The 18,047-nt window shown below is 36.9% G+C and overlaps 1 protein-coding gene across 1 annotated transcript; it reads left to right on the plus strand.

Annotated features, from left to right (window-relative positions):
• The first annotated feature begins 381 nt into the window (after positions 1-381).
• Positions 382-1,395, plus strand: LOC105791278 (uncharacterized). Its single transcript, XM_012619292.2, has one exon. It carries the CDS (start codon positions 382-384, stop codon positions 1,393-1,395), a length of 1,014 nt encoding a protein of 337 aa, XP_012474746.1.
• The last annotated feature ends 16,652 nt before the right edge of the window (positions 1,396-18,047 follow it).

Here is an 18,047-nt window from a genome sequence, read left to right on the forward strand (position 1 = left end):
ATATGATTAGTTTAGTTTATAAACACTAATACATCAACAGTAAATTTCATAAAGACATCTTATTTAAAAATTTAAAATAAACGTAAATAATTGTATATTTAAAGTAACAGAGTATAAAACTAAAAATTCTACATCCATAGTCCTTGTTTCGAAATACAATCTAGGTTTGATGAAAATGTATTAGTTGCTATTGTATTTTAGCAATTGCGTCGATGGAAACAACAAGGCCTGCAGTGGACAGCCCCTTTATTTTAAGCACCAGTTTTTGGCATTTTCTTTGTTGTCGACTAAGGGCAAACTAAAGATACCCTTTCGGAATCCACAATAATTAAGGACCCCAGCCTCCGCTACTGAGAGGTTCCATAAGGGCGAAAATTAAGTATGGTGATTCCTACCAGTGCTGATGGAGTTCGTGGCAGAAAGAAGTCATCCAGAGGACACCATAGATTTGTGGGAGTTAGGCAGAGACCATCGGGGAGATGGGTGGCTGAAATCAAGGATTCTTTGCAAAAGGTTAGGCTTTGGCTTGGAACTTTTGATACTGCCGAGGACGCAGCTCGAGCTTACGATGATGCTGCCCGAGCCCTGCGTGGAGCTAATGCGCGCACCAACTTTGAGCTACCTCCATCAGCCTCAAAAACCACAGCCAACCGCGTCTCGCTAGATAACATCGAACCTTTCTCCTTTGAGGAAGTCTGTGGGACGGGGAACGATGCTGATGGGTTTCTTGGTGCACTCAAGGCTAAGTTGCTTGATGGCAAAGGGATTAAAGTCCTATCACCAGCTAATCGTGCCGCTTTGCAACCCATCGTTGCTTCTAACTCTTCCCAAAACAACAAAAATGTAAGCAGAGAATCAAGAACGACAACCGTGGCTCCTCAAGGAATCAGAAACATGAACCCTGTTCAGGGTCCACTAAATCCAGGTTCTAGCAAGCCTGACCTCCTAAATCATGATCAAGTAGCTGCAAATCATATTGGTGTTCAGTGGCCTCAACCTCAACCTGGCCAAAGCCAAATTGAGTCTATGGCAAGTATGATGTGGTCCAATGAACCGTCATTTGAAGCTGAATGGGGCACACAGATGAACCAAGTCCCTCCAAATGGATTCTTTAATATCACCACTTGTACAGCTGCTGCTACATCTACTTGGCCACTTTCCGGGACAACCGAATCAACCATGGACTTGTCATATTCGGACCAGTGCCCGATAGAGCTGCAAATGAATATGAACGGTAAAACAAATATGGTGAGCATGCCAATGTCTCAAATTGATGAAACAACAGAAGGTGTTTGGCCATCCCATCAGCAGTTTGAGCAGTGTGACAATAATGGTTGGAGTAGTGCTAATGGCTCTTGGGATCCTTACCTCTATGTTTCCTCTGTGCTTGGTTGAGTATTAGCCATTTATAGATTCAATATTTAATGCAATTCTTTCGTTTTCCATTTTCTTTCTAACTTGTACTAATCATTCTTTACTTTTTGTGCCCAAAGAATCCCCATTATAAGCTGTAAATTGATTTTTTTTCTTCAGGGAAATAAGTACAATTACATACAGTACTATACGTAGTAAGCATTTTATTATTAAGACTGTAACTTGTTCTATAGAAACTTTTTCGTGATTTAACCAACCTTATGAAATCACTATCATAGCATAAAGATGCTTCGTCAACCTAATATGATGGAGTTTGTTCAGGTGGTATCCAATATTGTCTGCCGTTTTTATTTTTAAGTCAGCTTCTCCGCCAGGGGCAAACCCATGGGTTCTGCACTCTTTGATTAAATGGGACAATTTCAAATTTAACCCCTTCCTATATTTAATTTAAGCCATTGTAGCCCTTTCATTAAGAAAAAAAAGTTCATTTTCGACCTTAATAATTTAATTAAAACCGTTTTACCAAAAAATATATAATTTTGAACTCTAATTTTTAGAATTTTATCTCAACCTTATTAAATTTTGTCTTTAACTTTAACTTAGTTTTCTGCCTACATCAATTAGTTTTAAGTTGAATGTTTAAAATGAAATAAAACCCACATTCCTTTGTTGTTACTCCTATCTAATGTCCCTTTCTAGTTTGTCACTTTATAATTTTGGGTAAACTATTAAAATAGTTATTTTTATTTGTCTCAGGTTACATTTTAGTCACTTATGTTTGAAAATATTACATTTTAGTCATTTACGTTATCATGTTGTAACATTTTAGTCACTGAGTGTTAATTGCCGTTGATGGTGTAACGGTAAGCTGATGTGGCACGTTAAATCATCATTTCAAACAAAAATTTTAAGTTAAATTATACAGTTAGTCCCAATATATATTTTTTGTTTTGAGTAATTTAATTTTTTTTCTTTTATGTTCTTTGAACTTTTTTTTTCTTTTTTTTCATTCTCTTTTCCTTCTCCCTCTGCTTTCCTCCCTTCTCTATTTCTTTTAACGTAGTTTTTCTATATTTTCCATTTGTTAAAACTAGTCCTGTACTTTTATTTTTTTGAACAATTTAATTTGTTTTCTTTTTATTTCTTTATTTTCATTTTCTTCTTCCCTTTATTTTCTCTCTTCTCATATTCTTCATTATAGAAACATAATCTTTGTCCACCAAATAAATCAAGTCCTTGTTTTTTCACATGATTCCTAAGTTGAATTTCACTCAAACCAAATATCAATCACTCTTAATCAAATCTTGATTTGAATATAACCTAATTTTGAAACTAAAATTAGATCTAACTAATCAATATAAAAAAATCATATTTTTAATCAAATCTAAACATAAATTGAATTCTTTATATTCAAAACAATTTTTTTCCGTTTCCAAACTTTTACAGAATCGTGTAGATTATTCATTTCCTTTTATTTTATTTTTTGACGAATAAAGTTAAGCAAATGATAAATTTGATCTAAAACTTCTTGGATATTCCCAAGCAAGCCTGATTGGAAGCCGGGCATGGATGAACTGAAGAGAGAAAGAGAGCATGGAACCAAACTGGTTTGTATAAAGTTGAGGGTAAGTTTCGTATGATGGTCATTTTAGTCATTAAGAGTGTAGAGCTCCTTTGAAGAATTCGTGAAACAACATAGTTCCAAGAGGGCGAGAATGTTGTCGGTAAGATAGATAAGGTGGTCGTGGGGGTTGGTTAGGAGGTTAAGGGAATGGGCTCAGGAAATTTTGTTGAGTGTGGACTGCCATAAGTCACGACTGGTGAGGTCTTTGAGTGAGGTGAGCTTGTGGACTAGGTCATTGAGAAATCCAAATTGGTTTGTTAAAGTGATGATGGATGATGATAGTTTGTAAATGTGGGGTGAGAATATGCGAAGCAAGTTTTATTTTGGTTTCAACTTTTGCCTTTTCTTTTTTCATAAACATAAAAGAGTTTTAACAAATGAAAAATATAGAAAAACTACGTTAAAAGAGGTTGAGACGAGAGGAAAACAAAAGGAGAAGCATAAGAGAATGGAAAATGAAAAAACAAGGAAAGTTAAAAAAACACAAAAGAAAAAAAAATTAAATTGCTCAAAACGAAAAATTATGAGGACCAATTATATAATTTAACCTAAAATTTTTGTTTAAAATGATGATTTAACTTGCCAGGTCAGCTTACTGTTACACCGTTAACGACAATTAATGGCTCAGTGACTAAAATGTTACAACGCGTTAACATAACTGACTAAAACGTAACATTTCAAACATAAGTGACTAAAATGTAACCTGAGGTAAATAAAAGTGACTATTTTAATAGTCTACCTTATAATTTTCTACTTTTAATTTATATATTTATTGGTATAAGATTTTTTTTTTGAATTCTATTAATATTTAAATTCAAATATTTGTGACAAAATTATCTTTAGTTATATGAATAAAGAATTCAAATATCCAAATTTAATTTTCGCTTTGAACTTACTACAGAACTTACTAAATTCGAATGTTAAGTGAATTTAAATATCCAATAGATAATTTAATTTGAAAAAATTAAATTTGTAACTGCAAATTTAATATATTCTAATTTTAAAAGTAAATTTATAGATTCTAATTCAAATTTTACAAAAGTAATATATGTTGGACCCATTGTTATCCCTACTCTCTCAATCTACAATCAACTGGAAAAATTAAATGAGCTCCCTTTATTGACATGGTGACTAAAGTTGTTCACCATACAACCTACTCAGGTTTGAACTTTCGAGAAACAGTGGTAACCTTTTATTTGAGCAATTTTCTTTGAATTTAATGTATGTGGTTTGGGTATAATACTATCAGGGGTACATGAGTACTAACCTTTAATTGTACATTACTTGAAAAAAGTTGAAAAAATTAATACATGATGATTTATTTGGCCCTCCAACTTAAAAAAAATATTTTAACCCTTCTTTTATTTTTTTCTTTTAACCTTTAAACTTACATTGTTTGTCAAATCACCCCAAAATTGATGGAAAAATTAAGGTTTATTAACTTTGTTAATGTGTCAGTCCATGTGGTTATCTTGTTAGCAATTAATTAGTGTTTAAAATTTAAAATTCAAAAACAATTATGAAATATTTTAAAATTGTTAAAATAGTATAAATATATAAAAATGTTTTTTAAGTCGTGGCAACAAAGTTAATAAATGTTAAATTTTCTATTTATTTTAAGGTAATTTGACAAACCGTGCAAATTCGAGAGGTTAAAAGCGGTGAGAAATTAAATAGAAGATTAAAGTGACTTTTTATAAAGTTGAAAGGTAAAATAAGTAATTATATTAAAATTAAATTATAAGTGATGGTCTTGCTATATTTATAGATTGGGAAGTAGGATCTTCCACATTTAGACTTGCATGATTTTTACCCACTTGATACATTGGTAATATAATATTGCTTTCAACATCATAAGTGCATATTTTCAACTAAACTCTCAAGTTAAACCTAATAAATTAATAGGTAGATGATATGCTCCGTTGTCTGCTCGATGAAGAAGTCTATCAAGGGAAAAATTTTAAATTACATTAATCCCTAAACTTCCAAGTGGATGACAGTGTATTCGATTGTGGGCTAAGCAAATTGATAATGACTTTTTTGTATGCCCCTCATCTCAACTAGAAAAAGTTTGGGGTGAGACAACCTATGCATGTCCAAAACTAGCAAAACTATTACAAGAAAAGGATTTTGTTCCTATCTCCAAACAAGATGCTATCGATTTTTTCTTTTTCCTAGCTCATTCATAGCTCGACATCTCAAACCGTAAAATGAAGTGTCAGCTGCTGTAAATAATTAAAAACACTATTTTAATTGGATAATGATTACGTTTGTATTAAGGAGTCCTATTCACTATCTAATGCAAGATGTTGTCTGAATCTGACATACATTATCTAATTTCTGTCTTTTAATCCTTACAAGAAGGTTTTGTTGTTATCTCTACGAGATGCTATCAATGATTGTTTTCTTAGTATATGTGTTGGCATTAGCGTAAACCGGAGTGTCAGATGAAGTGCAAAGTTTTAATTAGATGATAAAAATTATGGTTTTAATAGGAGTCCTAATCACTGTCTCATGTGATATGTTTTACTTTTCATAAGCCAACATATCTGATGTTATTTCTGTGTTTTATTTGGTGGGAATGAGCTAAGAGTGACAGTTTGGAGTAGTTGAGTTCGTGCACTGCTGATTGTAGGGCCCAATTTTTGACCCGGGGCCCAACAAGCCCAAATACAACCAAACCAAAATTAATTAGCAATCCAATTACATTCAACAACAGGCCCAAATTCCATTTCAACCCAATACCTCAGCCCAAAACCCAAAACCTAAACACCTAACAGAAACCCTAGCCCCCAAACCACTTGCTGCTGCTGCCACCACTCTTCTACCACCTGCTCTCTGCCACCCCACAACCACCATCAGCGCCTGCAATGAAAAGAAAGAAAAGACAGAAACCAAACGAGCAGTTGAAACAGTAGAAGAAAGTAAAAATGTAAACCGGCTATAAAGGCCATGAAACTAAATGTAATGAGGGCTTTTTTTTGAAGAAAAAATTTAGAGGAAATAGAAAAGGTGATTTTCTTTTAATTTCAGATTTTTTTCTATTTTCGTTCTATTTCTTTTTTTTACATTGTTTCTTCCTCTTCATTTTTTATTTAATCAGTACATATAAGAATATATAAAATAAAAACAAAAGGGAAAGGAGAATTTTACCTGATTTCGGCAGAGGAGGAGGAAGAACCGAAAGGTCTCTTCCATTTTTGACCCCTTTTCGCTTGGATTTCGGCATTTCTAGCCTCGCGTTTTGAACTTTTCCGCCATGATGACGGCGGCGGCAAATCACCGTGACAAACTCTGCCACCATGATGGTGGGCTACGGACCTTAGTCCGGAAATCGGATTGCCCCTAAAGGGCTTGAGAGAGTTTTTTTGAGTTTTTTTTAAAGAAAAGTGAAGAAAATGAGAAATCTAAAAAAAATTGTTTTTATAGCGCCTGGAAACGACGCCGATTTGGCTTGTTTCATCGGCCCCAAAACGACGTCGTTTACCCCATAACCCGCGTTGACCCGACCGGGGAGGATCGTGATTTTAATAAATGGGTTATTTATGCGTGATACCTCAATATTAAAGCTCATTGCAATTCGGTCATTTTCGCTATTTCCTTTTATTTTTAATCTAGCCCTATAATTTTAATTTTATTTCAATCCGGCCCACTGCTGCGCTGCGTTTTGAGGCGGTCGGGTTATTTGTCCATTTGATCCCTTCCCTTTTGGCGCGCTTTGTAATTTAGTCCCTTTTATTCTGAATTTGCCCAGTATTTTTGCTTTTACTTTAATTTAGTCCCTTTTAGTAATTTATGGTATGTTCATTATTTTAATGTTATTATTGTTATTGTTATTCATTGTTATTGGTTTTATTTCCCATTTATTTAGTCATTACAATCTTATTAATGCCTTAACTAATTTTTATTTATTTATTATTATTTTAGCTTTATTTTCATAATATATGTACATATACCTATGTATATTTTATGTATATGCATACACATATTTGTTTCTATATTTTATATATATATACACTTACATATACTTTATACTTTCAAAATATACCTTGTATATATTCTTTACATTTTATGACTCATATATACTTACACATATATACTTTTATATATTTAATGATTATTATATATGTATATATGTATGTACATACACTTACATAATTTTAATGTACAATAATTCAAATATGTACACATACATATGTTTTCATATTCTCATTGCTTTATATATATATATATATATATGTGTGTGTGTGTGTGTGTGTGTGTGTGTGTGTGTGTGTGTTTATATTTTTATATTTGCATCATGTTGTTAATTTTGCTCATTTATTTGCATGTTTATTATTGTTTGTTTTCTTACTTTAGTTCCTAATTATTTGTTACCTTGCCCGTATGATTGTCTTTATTATTTATTGTTTTGCTTGTATCATTTCATTTACATTGACATCATTATCATTATTTTACATCCATTTTACTCGAATTTATCAAGAACAAAAATTTCAAAATAAAAGCAACACTCGGTATTTGGGATCTTCGAGAGAATCGAGCCCTAACGTATTGGGTTCTGATTTTCTTTGTTGAATCTAAATAATCGAGGTTACTTTTTTAAAAATAAATAAATAAAAGCTCATTATTGGGAATTCAATATGTCGTGTCCTAACGCATTGGATGTGACACGTTGTTTTTTTCGAGATGAGGATTTTCTTAAAAACAACCAAGGCAATATTCAATGTTCGGAATGTTGAGAAATGGTGCCCTAACGTATTGGGTTGCGATTTCCTCATCTGACTCGAATAATTGAATATCCTTTTTTAATTTTTATCGTAGGAGTTTTTTTTTTACAAGCAATCTATTTTATACAAGTCATTTTAAGACAAAGGATCGTATTTTAAATTTCTTCAAAGTTCTCAATTTTCGACAGTAAGACATTAACTAATCAACTAGGTACCAATTTTGGGCGTATCGAGGGTGCTAATCCTTCCTCGTGCATAACCAAATCCCGAACTCGTTTTTCTGAATATTCGTGGACCAAACTTGTTGTTTTAATAAAATCAAATCGTTTATTAAAAACAACCACTTTTCGAGGTGATCCGATCACACCTCATCAAAAAGGATCGGTGGCGACTCCCATTTTCGTTTTCATTTTTCAAAACCCAAGTAGACCCCGTTTTCATCCAAAAAAATGGTGTCAACAGCTTGGCGACTCCACTGGGGATTTTAAATAAGAGAGTCAAGCCACGAGTTGATTATTTCTTGTCTTTTTGTCGAAAGTTGAAAATTTGATTTAAATATACGATCCTCTTATTGCATTTCATTTGTTTTGAGTTATAGTTTTCATCATGTTTTGTATTTTAAATTTTTATATCTTTCTGCATTGCATTGCATGACCGTTGGTCACACCTTCTTAAGTGGGAGTGAGAAGCTAGTCCTTCGTGAGGTTTTCACCTCCGTGCAGGATAGTGGATTGCTTTCGGGATACATCCGTACCTATGTCTTCGTGAGATTTTCATCTCCGTGCAGCCATAGGGAAATGTATTCCCCTGAACCGAACTCGGTCCTTATGAGCCTATAATGGGTGAGGATCGAGGAATCTGCTGGTTCAGGTACCCTTACTCTAGAACCAAACCTCATGTAGTGAACCTTAGGAGCCCACCCTAGGTAGAACTACTTCAAACCCCTAGTAGTCACCCGACTAGGTGTTCTATTTATTCTTGCTTGCTTTTGTTTCATACTAACCTATTTTCCTTTTTTTTTTTATGATTGCATTGCATTTTCATCATAAAAAGAGGTGTTGATTCACGTTCGGTTGTTAAATAGAGAGCTTGTCATAAGAAAATGGGTCTTTTGATAAAGTGGAAAATAATACGGTTGCCCGAATATGTTTCGAGAAAACACAACAAGAGAAAGATGATAGTTTAATATAGGACAACATAACTATTGTTCCGTTGCCCGAGGATTTAAGGTGACAAAGATTATTCGAGAGCCACTAAACTTTCTTAAAGAGAAGCCAGTGAGCATAACAAGGATGAGCGAGCAACGAGTCGCAGCCCGGATCAAGCAAAAAGGAGATAGAAGAGACGTTCCTTTTGAAGAGTTCGTGAGATTCATCTTAACGCGCGAATGAAGAAAGGAATCGTTGTTTTGGAACATAAGGGTAAAGCCGTATATATATCCGCTTTATGTAAAGAGATTTGTTTTCTAGTAAAGTTGTTCTAATAGAATTGAACCAATAATTAATGTCTCTTTTTGCATTCATTTCATGCATTTTCATTACATTGCATCATATGCATTAGATTTTCACAAAGTGACCCTAATTAGGTAAAATTATTTCAGCAAATCTGGAAAACCAACATTCTTGCGGTACCCGAACAGAAACTAAAGGAATTGACCAAAGGTTGGAGAGATTAGAGCAGATGCAAATACAGATGCTAGAGCAATTGGCCAAATTTCAACAAGATATGAAGGATCAAATGCTAGAAGTCCAAAGAAATATGATGAGCCAGTTAACCCAGTTATTGGATATTAGGTTAGAAAAAGGAAAAAACCCAGTGGTCCACTTTGAGAATAATAATGAAGGTACTGCATATCTTCCAGACCTTACCCCGACAAACATCCAAGCACAACCAAACACATACCCACAAAGGGTAACTATTAACATCCGACCACAATACCAGACCAGTACCTCGACACCGGTGGATTTTGCGACGGGCTCAGGTTCCAATCTTAGGGGCAATCTAACTAATCCTGTTGTCCTTGATGGTCTAGCGGAAACAAAACAGACGAGAGTAGAGTTCCCAAAGCAATTTGAATATCGTTACAAACAGAAAGGACAAGAGTGGAATCCCAAAGAGATACTTCAAAGGTCCCGAGGAAGTGGAAAAATGAGGTGAATAATGCGGGTAGGTATAATGAGGGTTCTTCAAAACCGATTACCGCAAGCCAGCCAAGGTCGGTTGCCACTGGGCATCAGATATCCCCAAGACAAGAATCCGGCACAAAGCAAAGCATTAAGAAGTCTCAATTTACACCAATCCCAATGTCATACCAGGAGCTGTATCAGAGTTTATTTGACGCACATGTTGTCTCCCCTTTCTACTTGAAGCCTTTACAACCTCCATACCCCAAATGGTATGACATAAATGTGCAATGTGATTATCATGCGGGAATTACGGGGCATTCTATAGAGAACGGCACTGCCTTCAAAAAGCTGGTCGAAAGGTTTATCAATATGGGCATTGTCAAATTTGAGGATTCACTCAGCACAGAAAACCTGCTACTCAATCATACGGGTAATGAAGGGAATGTGATGAATGAAGAAATGTTGGAAAATGTTCACATCAGTGCCGAATATGAAGAAGCAACTGGAGAAGAGATCTTATTAGATGTTCACCCTTATAAACTTGGGAGTGTTCTGAATAATTAGACTGTAAAAGGAACCCCTGTAGTATTTAGAGCTTACTTAGAGTAATATTTAGAACACACTTGTTGCTTTTAGCCTAGAGGCAATAAGAACTCTTTTGTGAAATAGGCTCATGTCTGAACGTCATTATTTTAATGGAATGCATCTTTGCGATCTTTTGAACCAATATTCTTTCATTTTTGAATGATTATTTTATTCTTTTATTCTTTCATCCAAATCATTCTTTCATTCATTCATAATCATCTTGTGCGAGATAATTATTCTTAAATTCATACATTCTTTGTATATTCTCTTGCACCTACAATAGGTCCCCGAATATCAACGACATGAATGACAACTTTCTGAACTTAGAATCTCCTTTTGAGCGAGACATGTGTTTAGAGGATCTCACGACTTTGAAGATGACATAGATTATAGCCTATCTCTGGACTTGTTGAGGATGGTAGAACAAGAGGATAAACAGATCCTACCTCTCAAGGAATCATTAGAAATTGTGAGCTTGGTGAAGACTAGAATTAACCTGACCACAGATACGAAGCAAGACCTTGTTGAGTTACCTCTAGAGTTCAAATACGTCTTTGTATGATCATACCAGGGTATGCCTTGATTCCTATAATAAAACCTGCACAACAGCACGATATCAGAAATTTACAGTGCGAACGATACAATTCTTTGCCGAGGCAATGCCTCTCTCGTTGAGTCAGCATAGCTTTGCCCATTTGAAGTCGAGTTTCTATCCCTTCAAGATGTTGCTGGATTTTATCCAAATTAAAGAAGAAGATCTAAAGTTTTCTGTCGTAGTTGTGTCCCAAAGGGGCTCTATGAAAGAAATCTGGTACCAAAGAAGGTTTTTCACACACAAGATGAAAGTGGAAGATCTTATGTGGAAGACTTTATAATAACATTGATTCTGGTCGAAAAGCATGACCAGGACTTGCCTAATCTCATGAGTTCAGACTCAAAAAAAAAGGAAAAAACAAAAAAAACAAAACAAAAAAAATAAAAATCAAAAACAAAAATCAAAAATCAAAAAAATCGAAGTAAAAAAAAAGGAAAAAAAAGAGAAGAAAAAAGAAAAAGAAAAAGGAGAGGTCAAGGCGAAAACCCGCAAAGGGCGCTTTGACCAAAGGTGGATCTGAGTTGAAAACCCGAAAAAGGGCGACTCAAATTTTGAGCAAAATGGGGCATGGACATCACCATTATCAAAGACTTCTAATGGGCATTGCTTCATTTTGAGAGGATACTTCATGAGCCAAAGTCATCGCATACCAATACAGAATTTCAAAGAAGAGGGTATTGGAGAATGCATTGAGCTTAAACAATAGCACGATAGCTGAGGTCTCAAATTAACTCAGAAGTGGACACCACGATTAAATCCTTGAAGTTCCTAGAGTTGAACATCGAAAAATTGAAGGAAAATGACTGAGACTTACAAGGATTGACGTGAGAAATTACCATTTGCCCTCATTGTTTGTCGAACATCGGTACTGGGGCAACACCTCTCTTTTTGGTTTATAGGATTGAGGTAGTTCTACCTATTAAAATCCCTTCATTGCTTGTTGAAGGGATCCAATCGCAATGTGATCAGTTGGCCCTAGGAAAAGGGTTAAAAGCTATTCATCAGGGTCAGACGTACCATAAATAAATAATATGAGCCCATAATAAACATGCTCGTCTCAGAGAATTCCACAAGAGGGCTGGATGTTGAAAAAGATTCTTCCTTAACGAAAGGATGCTAAAGGGAAATGAATGCCAAACTAGGAAAGTCCCTATGTTGTAAAGAAGACCATTTTTAAAGAGGCACTGATCCTGAGTGAGATTGCTAGTCCTATAAACTCGGATCCAGTCAAGAAACACTTCGTTTAAAGAAGAAGGAAGGACCAAGGTGAAAACCTGCAAAAGGGCACTTTGAGTCAAAAAAAACAAAGATGAAAAAAATGAAAAAATGAAAAAGTAAAAATAGAGAGGCTAAGGGGAAAACCCGAAAAGGGCACCTTAGGCCAAAGGGGATTTGAGTTGAAAACCCGAAGGGCGGCTCAAATATTGATCAGAATGGGGCATAAAGTGATCAGATTAGGGCATGTGGTGATCCTGCTATACCTGAAAGGGTAAGGCGACATCTTGGGGCATCGACAGAGTCCTGTAGATCTCCTAAACACATGTCAAACTCAGAAAAGTTTTCAGAAAGTTTGTACAGAGAAGTTCAAGCTGCGATATCTGGGGCACCTAACCTTCATACTATTTATATATTGAATTTGTTGTTGTTCTTGGAATACTTCATTCTTTTTCAAGATACGTGTTCCAATCAATTCCTCTTTTATTCTTGCTACCCTTGATAATTCATTCATTTCGAGCTTGCTCTCAAATCAATTCTATTTCATCCATCGTTATATTCTTTTTTGCAAACATGTTGCATTAGAATAATGATTAATGGACTAATAATACTTTCACAATGGAAGTTTTTCATATTACTCTAGAAGTTTCTAAATAATATAGGGACCTGAAACAGGACTATTGTTTAGAAAACACCAAGTTTAAAGGGTGAAATATCTAAGAAGGAAGGGTCTAAGTTAAAGACTATCCTATCAGATTTTGTTGTCCAAACATTGATTGAACAAAATAACCAGATGTCGTGTTGGTGACAAAACTTCAATGAACAAACAAGCAAGGATCACCGAGTGATAAGAAAAGGTTTTCTCAGAGAAGAAAATTTTCCAATTGTGCATAAGCATTTTGTATGACACCTTGGGAATGGGGTAAAGGACCAAAGAGCTTCACATTCTGTATCCTTGAATTGCGATAGGAGAAGATTGAGGAAAGGCCACATATTTCTACCCTTGGATTACAGTGGGAGAATGATGGTACAAATTTTGCGCCCCAATGGATTAAACTTTGAGGTTCACAGTGGGGGGCAACCTGGCTAAATGTTTCTTCAGAAAAGCCAGTTAAGCAAGAAGACATTGTAACACGTTAGTTACAAAAGCCTTAATAAACTTCGAGTAATGACAACCTAAGTGGGATCATTCTCGAAAAAATAAAATTTTACATTCATGCGAACACCATTCATACACATTTAGTTAGGAGCATTTGATTCATTCTGATCATGTCATCCTAATCACTAGGCACAATTAGGTTCATAAAATAGAACATACAGGTCATGTTCCCCAGAGAACAGATCAACGAAGTTAAAGATCTTGCATTCCTGCATTGACAGCGAAGCAGGTCGAAGACATAAACCTTGCCTCTCTCGGTTGTGATAGAGCTGGTTGAAGACAAAAGATCTTGCCTTCCTGTATTGACAGCGAAGCAGGTCGAAGACACAAACCTTGCCTCTCTCGGTTGTGATGGAGCTGGTTGAAGACAAAAGATCTTGCCTTCCTGCATTGACAGCGAAGTAGGTCGAAGACATAAACCTTGCCTCTCTCGGTGGTGATGGAGCTGGTTGAAAACAAAAGATCTTGCATTCCTGCATTGACAGCGAAGCAGGTCAAAGACACAAACCTTGCCTCTCTCGGTTTTGATGGAGTTGGTTGAAGACAAAAGATCTTGCCTTCCTGCATTGACAGCGAAGTAGGTTGAAGACACAAACCTTGCCTCTCTCGGTGGTGATGGAGCTGGTTGAAAACAAAAGATCTTACATTCCTGCATTGACAGCGAAGCAGGTCGAAGACACAAACCTTGCCTCTCTCGGTTGTGATGAAGCTGGTTGAAGACAAAAGATCTTGCCTTCCTGCATTGACAGCGAAGCAGGTCAAAGACACAAACCTTGCCTCTCTCGTTTGTGATGGAGCTGGTTGAAGACAAAAGATCTTGCCTTCCTGCATTGACAGTGAAGCAGGTCGAAGACACAAACCTTGCCTCTCTCGATTGTGATGGAGCTGGTTGAAGACAAAAGATCTTGCCTTCCTGCATTGACAGCGAGGCAGATCGAAGACACAAACCTTGCCTCTCTCGGTTGTCGTGGAGTAGGTTGAAGATTGCAAATTCTGTCACCCTAAGTAGTAGTGGAGCAGATCGAAGATGGTGAATCTTATCTTCCCAATACAGTGGAGAAGCAGATTTAAGCCATTAGTCCTATCACCCTAAGCAGTAGTGGAGTAGGTTGAAGATTGCAGATTCTGTCACCCTAATCAGTAGTGGAGCAGATCAAAGATGGTTAATCTTATCTTCCTAATACAGTGGAGAAGCAGATTTAAGCCATTAGTCCTATCACCCTAAGCAGTAGTGGAGTAGGTCGAAGATTGCAGATTCTGTCACCCTAATCAGTAGTGGAGCAGATCGAAGATGGTGAATCTTATCTTCCCAATACAGTGGAGAAGCAGATTTAAGCCATTAGTCCTATCACCCTAAGCAGTACTGGAGTAGGTCGAAGATTGTAGATTCTGTCACCTTAATCAGTGGTGAAGCAGATCGAAGATGGTGAATCTTATCTTCCCAATACAGTGGAGAAGCAGATTTAAGCCATTAGTCCTATCACCCTAAGCAGTAGTGGAGTAGGTCGAAGATTGCAGATTCTGTCACCCTAATCAGTAGTGGAGCAGATCGAAGATGGTGAATCTTATCTTCCCAATACAGTGGAGAAACAGATTTAAGCCATTAGTCCTATCACCCTAATCAGTAGTGGAGTAGGTTGAAGATTGCTGATTCTGTCACCCTAATCAGTAGTGGAGCAGATCAAAGATGGTTATTCTTATCTTCCTAATACAGTGGAGAAGCAGATTTAAGCCATTAGTCTTATCACCCTAAGCAGTAGTGGAGTAGGTCGAAGATTGCAGATTCTGTCACCCTAATCAGTAATGGAGCAGATCGAAGATGGTGAATCTTATCTTCCTAATACAGTGGAGAAGCAGATTTAAGCCATTAGTCCTGTCACCCTAAGCAGTAGTGGAGTAGGTTGAAGATTGCAAATTCTGTCACCCTAAGTAGTAGTGGAGCAGATCGAAGATGGTGAATCTTATCTTCCCAATACAGTGGAGAAGCAGATTTAAGCCATTAGTCCTATCACCCTAAGCAGTAGTGGAGTAGGTTGAAGATTGCAGATTCTGTCACCCTAATCAGTAGTGGAGCAGATCAAAGATGGTTAATCTTATCTTCCTAATACAGTGGAGAAGCAGATTTAAGCCATTAGTCCTATCACCCTAAGCAGTAGTGGAGTAGGTCGAAGATTGCAGATTCTGTCACCCTAATCAGTAGTGGAGCAGAACGAAGATGGTGAATCTTATCTTCCCAATACAGTGGAGAAGCAGATTTAAGCCATTAGTCCTATCACCCTAAGCAGTAGTGGAGTAGGTCGAAGATTGCAGATTCTGTCACCCTAATCAGTAGTGGAGCAGATCGAAGATGGTGAATCTTATCTTCCCAATATAGTGGAGAAGCAGATTTAAGCCATTAGTCCTATCACCCTAATCAGTAGTGGAGTAGGTTGAAGATTGCTGATTTTGTAACCCTAATCAGTAGTGGAGCAGATCAAAGATGGTTAATCTTATCTTCCTAATACAGTGGAGAAGCAGATTTAAGCCATTAGTCCTATCACCCTAAGCAGTAGTGGAGTAGGTCGAAGATTGCAGATTCTGTCACCCTAATCAGTAGTGGAGCAGATCGAAGATGGTGAATCTTATCTTCCTAATCTGATGGAGAAGCGATTTAAGCCATTAGTCCTGTCACCCTAAGCGGTAGTGGAGTAGGTCGAAGATTGCGATTCATCACCCTAGGCGATAGTGGAGCAGATCGAAGATGGTGAATCTTATCTTCCCAATACAGTGGAGAAGCAGATTTAAGCCATTAGTCTTATCACCCTAAAGAGTAGTGGAGTAGGTCGAAGATTGCAGATTCTGTCACCCTAAGCAGTAGTGGAGCAGATCAAAGATGGTGAATCTTATCTTCCCAATACAGTGGAGAAGCAGATTTAAGCCATTAGTCCTATCACCCTAAGCAGTAGTGGAGTAGGTTAAAGATTGCAGATTTTTTCACCCTAAGCAGTAGTGGAGCAGATCGAAGATGGTGAATCTTATCTTCCCAATATAGTGGAGAAGCAGATTTAAGCCATTAGTCCTATCACCCTAACAGTAGTAGAGTAGGTTAAAGATTGTAGATTCTGTCACCTTAATCAGTAGTGGAGCAGATCGAAGATGGTGAATCTTATCTTCCCAATACAGTGGAGAAGCAGATTTAAGCCATTAGTCCTATCACCCTAAGCAGTAGTGGAGTAGGTCGAAGATTGTAGATTCTGTCACCCTAATTAGTAGTGGAGCAGATCGAAGATGGTGAATCTTATCTTCCTAATACAGTGGAGAAGCAGATTTAAGCCATTAGTCCTATCACCCTAAGCAGTAGTGGAGTAGGTTGAAGATTGCTGATTCTGTCACCCTAATCAGTAGTGGAGCAGATCAAAGATGGTTATTCTTATCTTCCTAATACAGTGGAGAAGCAGATTTAAGCCATTAGTCCTATCACCCTAAGCAGTAGTGGAGTAGGTCGAAGATTGCAGATTCTGTCACCCTAATCAGTAGTGGAGCAGATCGAAGATGGTGAATCTTATCTTCCTAATACAGTGGAGAAGCAGATTTAAGCCATTAGTCCTGTCACCCTAAGCAGTAGTGGAGTAGGTCGAAGATTGCAGATTCTGTCACCCTAGGGAGTAGTGGAGCAGATCAAAGATGGTGAATCTTATCTTCCCAATACAGTGGAGAAGCAGATTTAAGCCATTAATCTTATCACCCTAAAGAGTAGTGGAGTAGGCCGAAGATTGCAGATTCTGTCACCCTAAGCAGTAGTGGAGCAGATCGAAGATGGTGAATCTTATCTTCCCAATACAGTGGAGAAGCAGATTTAAGCCATTAGTCCTATCACCCTAAACAGTAGTGGAGCAGGTTAAAGATTGTAGATTTTTTCACCCTAAGCAGTAGTGGAGCAGATCGAAGATGGTGAATCTTATCTTCCCAATATAGTGGAGAAGCAGATTTAAGCCATTAGTCCTATCACCCTAACAGTAGTAGAGTAGGTTAAAGATTGTAGATTCTGTCACCTTAATCAGTAGTGGAGCAGATCGAAGATGGTGAATCTTATCTTCCCAATACGATGGAGAAGCGATTTAAGCCATTAGTCCTATCACCCTAAGCGGTAGTGGAGTAGGTCGAAGATTGCGATTCGTCACCCTAATCGATAGTGGAGCGGATCGAAGATGGTGAATCTTATCTTCCTAATACGATGGAGAAGCAGATTTAAGCCATTAGTCCTATCACCCTAAGCAGTAGTGGAGTAGGTTGAAGATTGCTGATTCTGTCACCCTAATCAGTAGTGGAGCAGATCAAAGATGGTTATTCTTATCTTCCTAATACAGTGGAGAAGCAGATTTAAGCCATTAGTCCTATCACCCTAAGCAGTAGTGGAGTAGGTCGAAGATTGCAGATTCTGTCACCCTAATCAGTAGTGGAGCAGATCGAAGATGGTGAATCTTATCTTCCTAATACAGTGGAGAAGCAGATTTAAGCCATTAGTCCTGTCACCCTAAGCAGTAGTGGAGTAGGTCGAAGATTGCAGATTCTGTCACCCTAGGCAGTAGTGGAGCAGATCGAAGATGGTGAATCTTATCTTCCCAATACAGTGGAGAAGCAGATTTAAGCCATTAGTCTTATC

This window comes from Gossypium raimondii, chromosome 8, assembly GCF_025698545.1.
Source record: "Gossypium raimondii isolate GPD5lz chromosome 8, ASM2569854v1, whole genome shotgun sequence".
NCBI classification, from domain to species: domain Eukaryota; kingdom Viridiplantae; phylum Streptophyta; class Magnoliopsida; order Malvales; family Malvaceae; genus Gossypium; species Gossypium raimondii.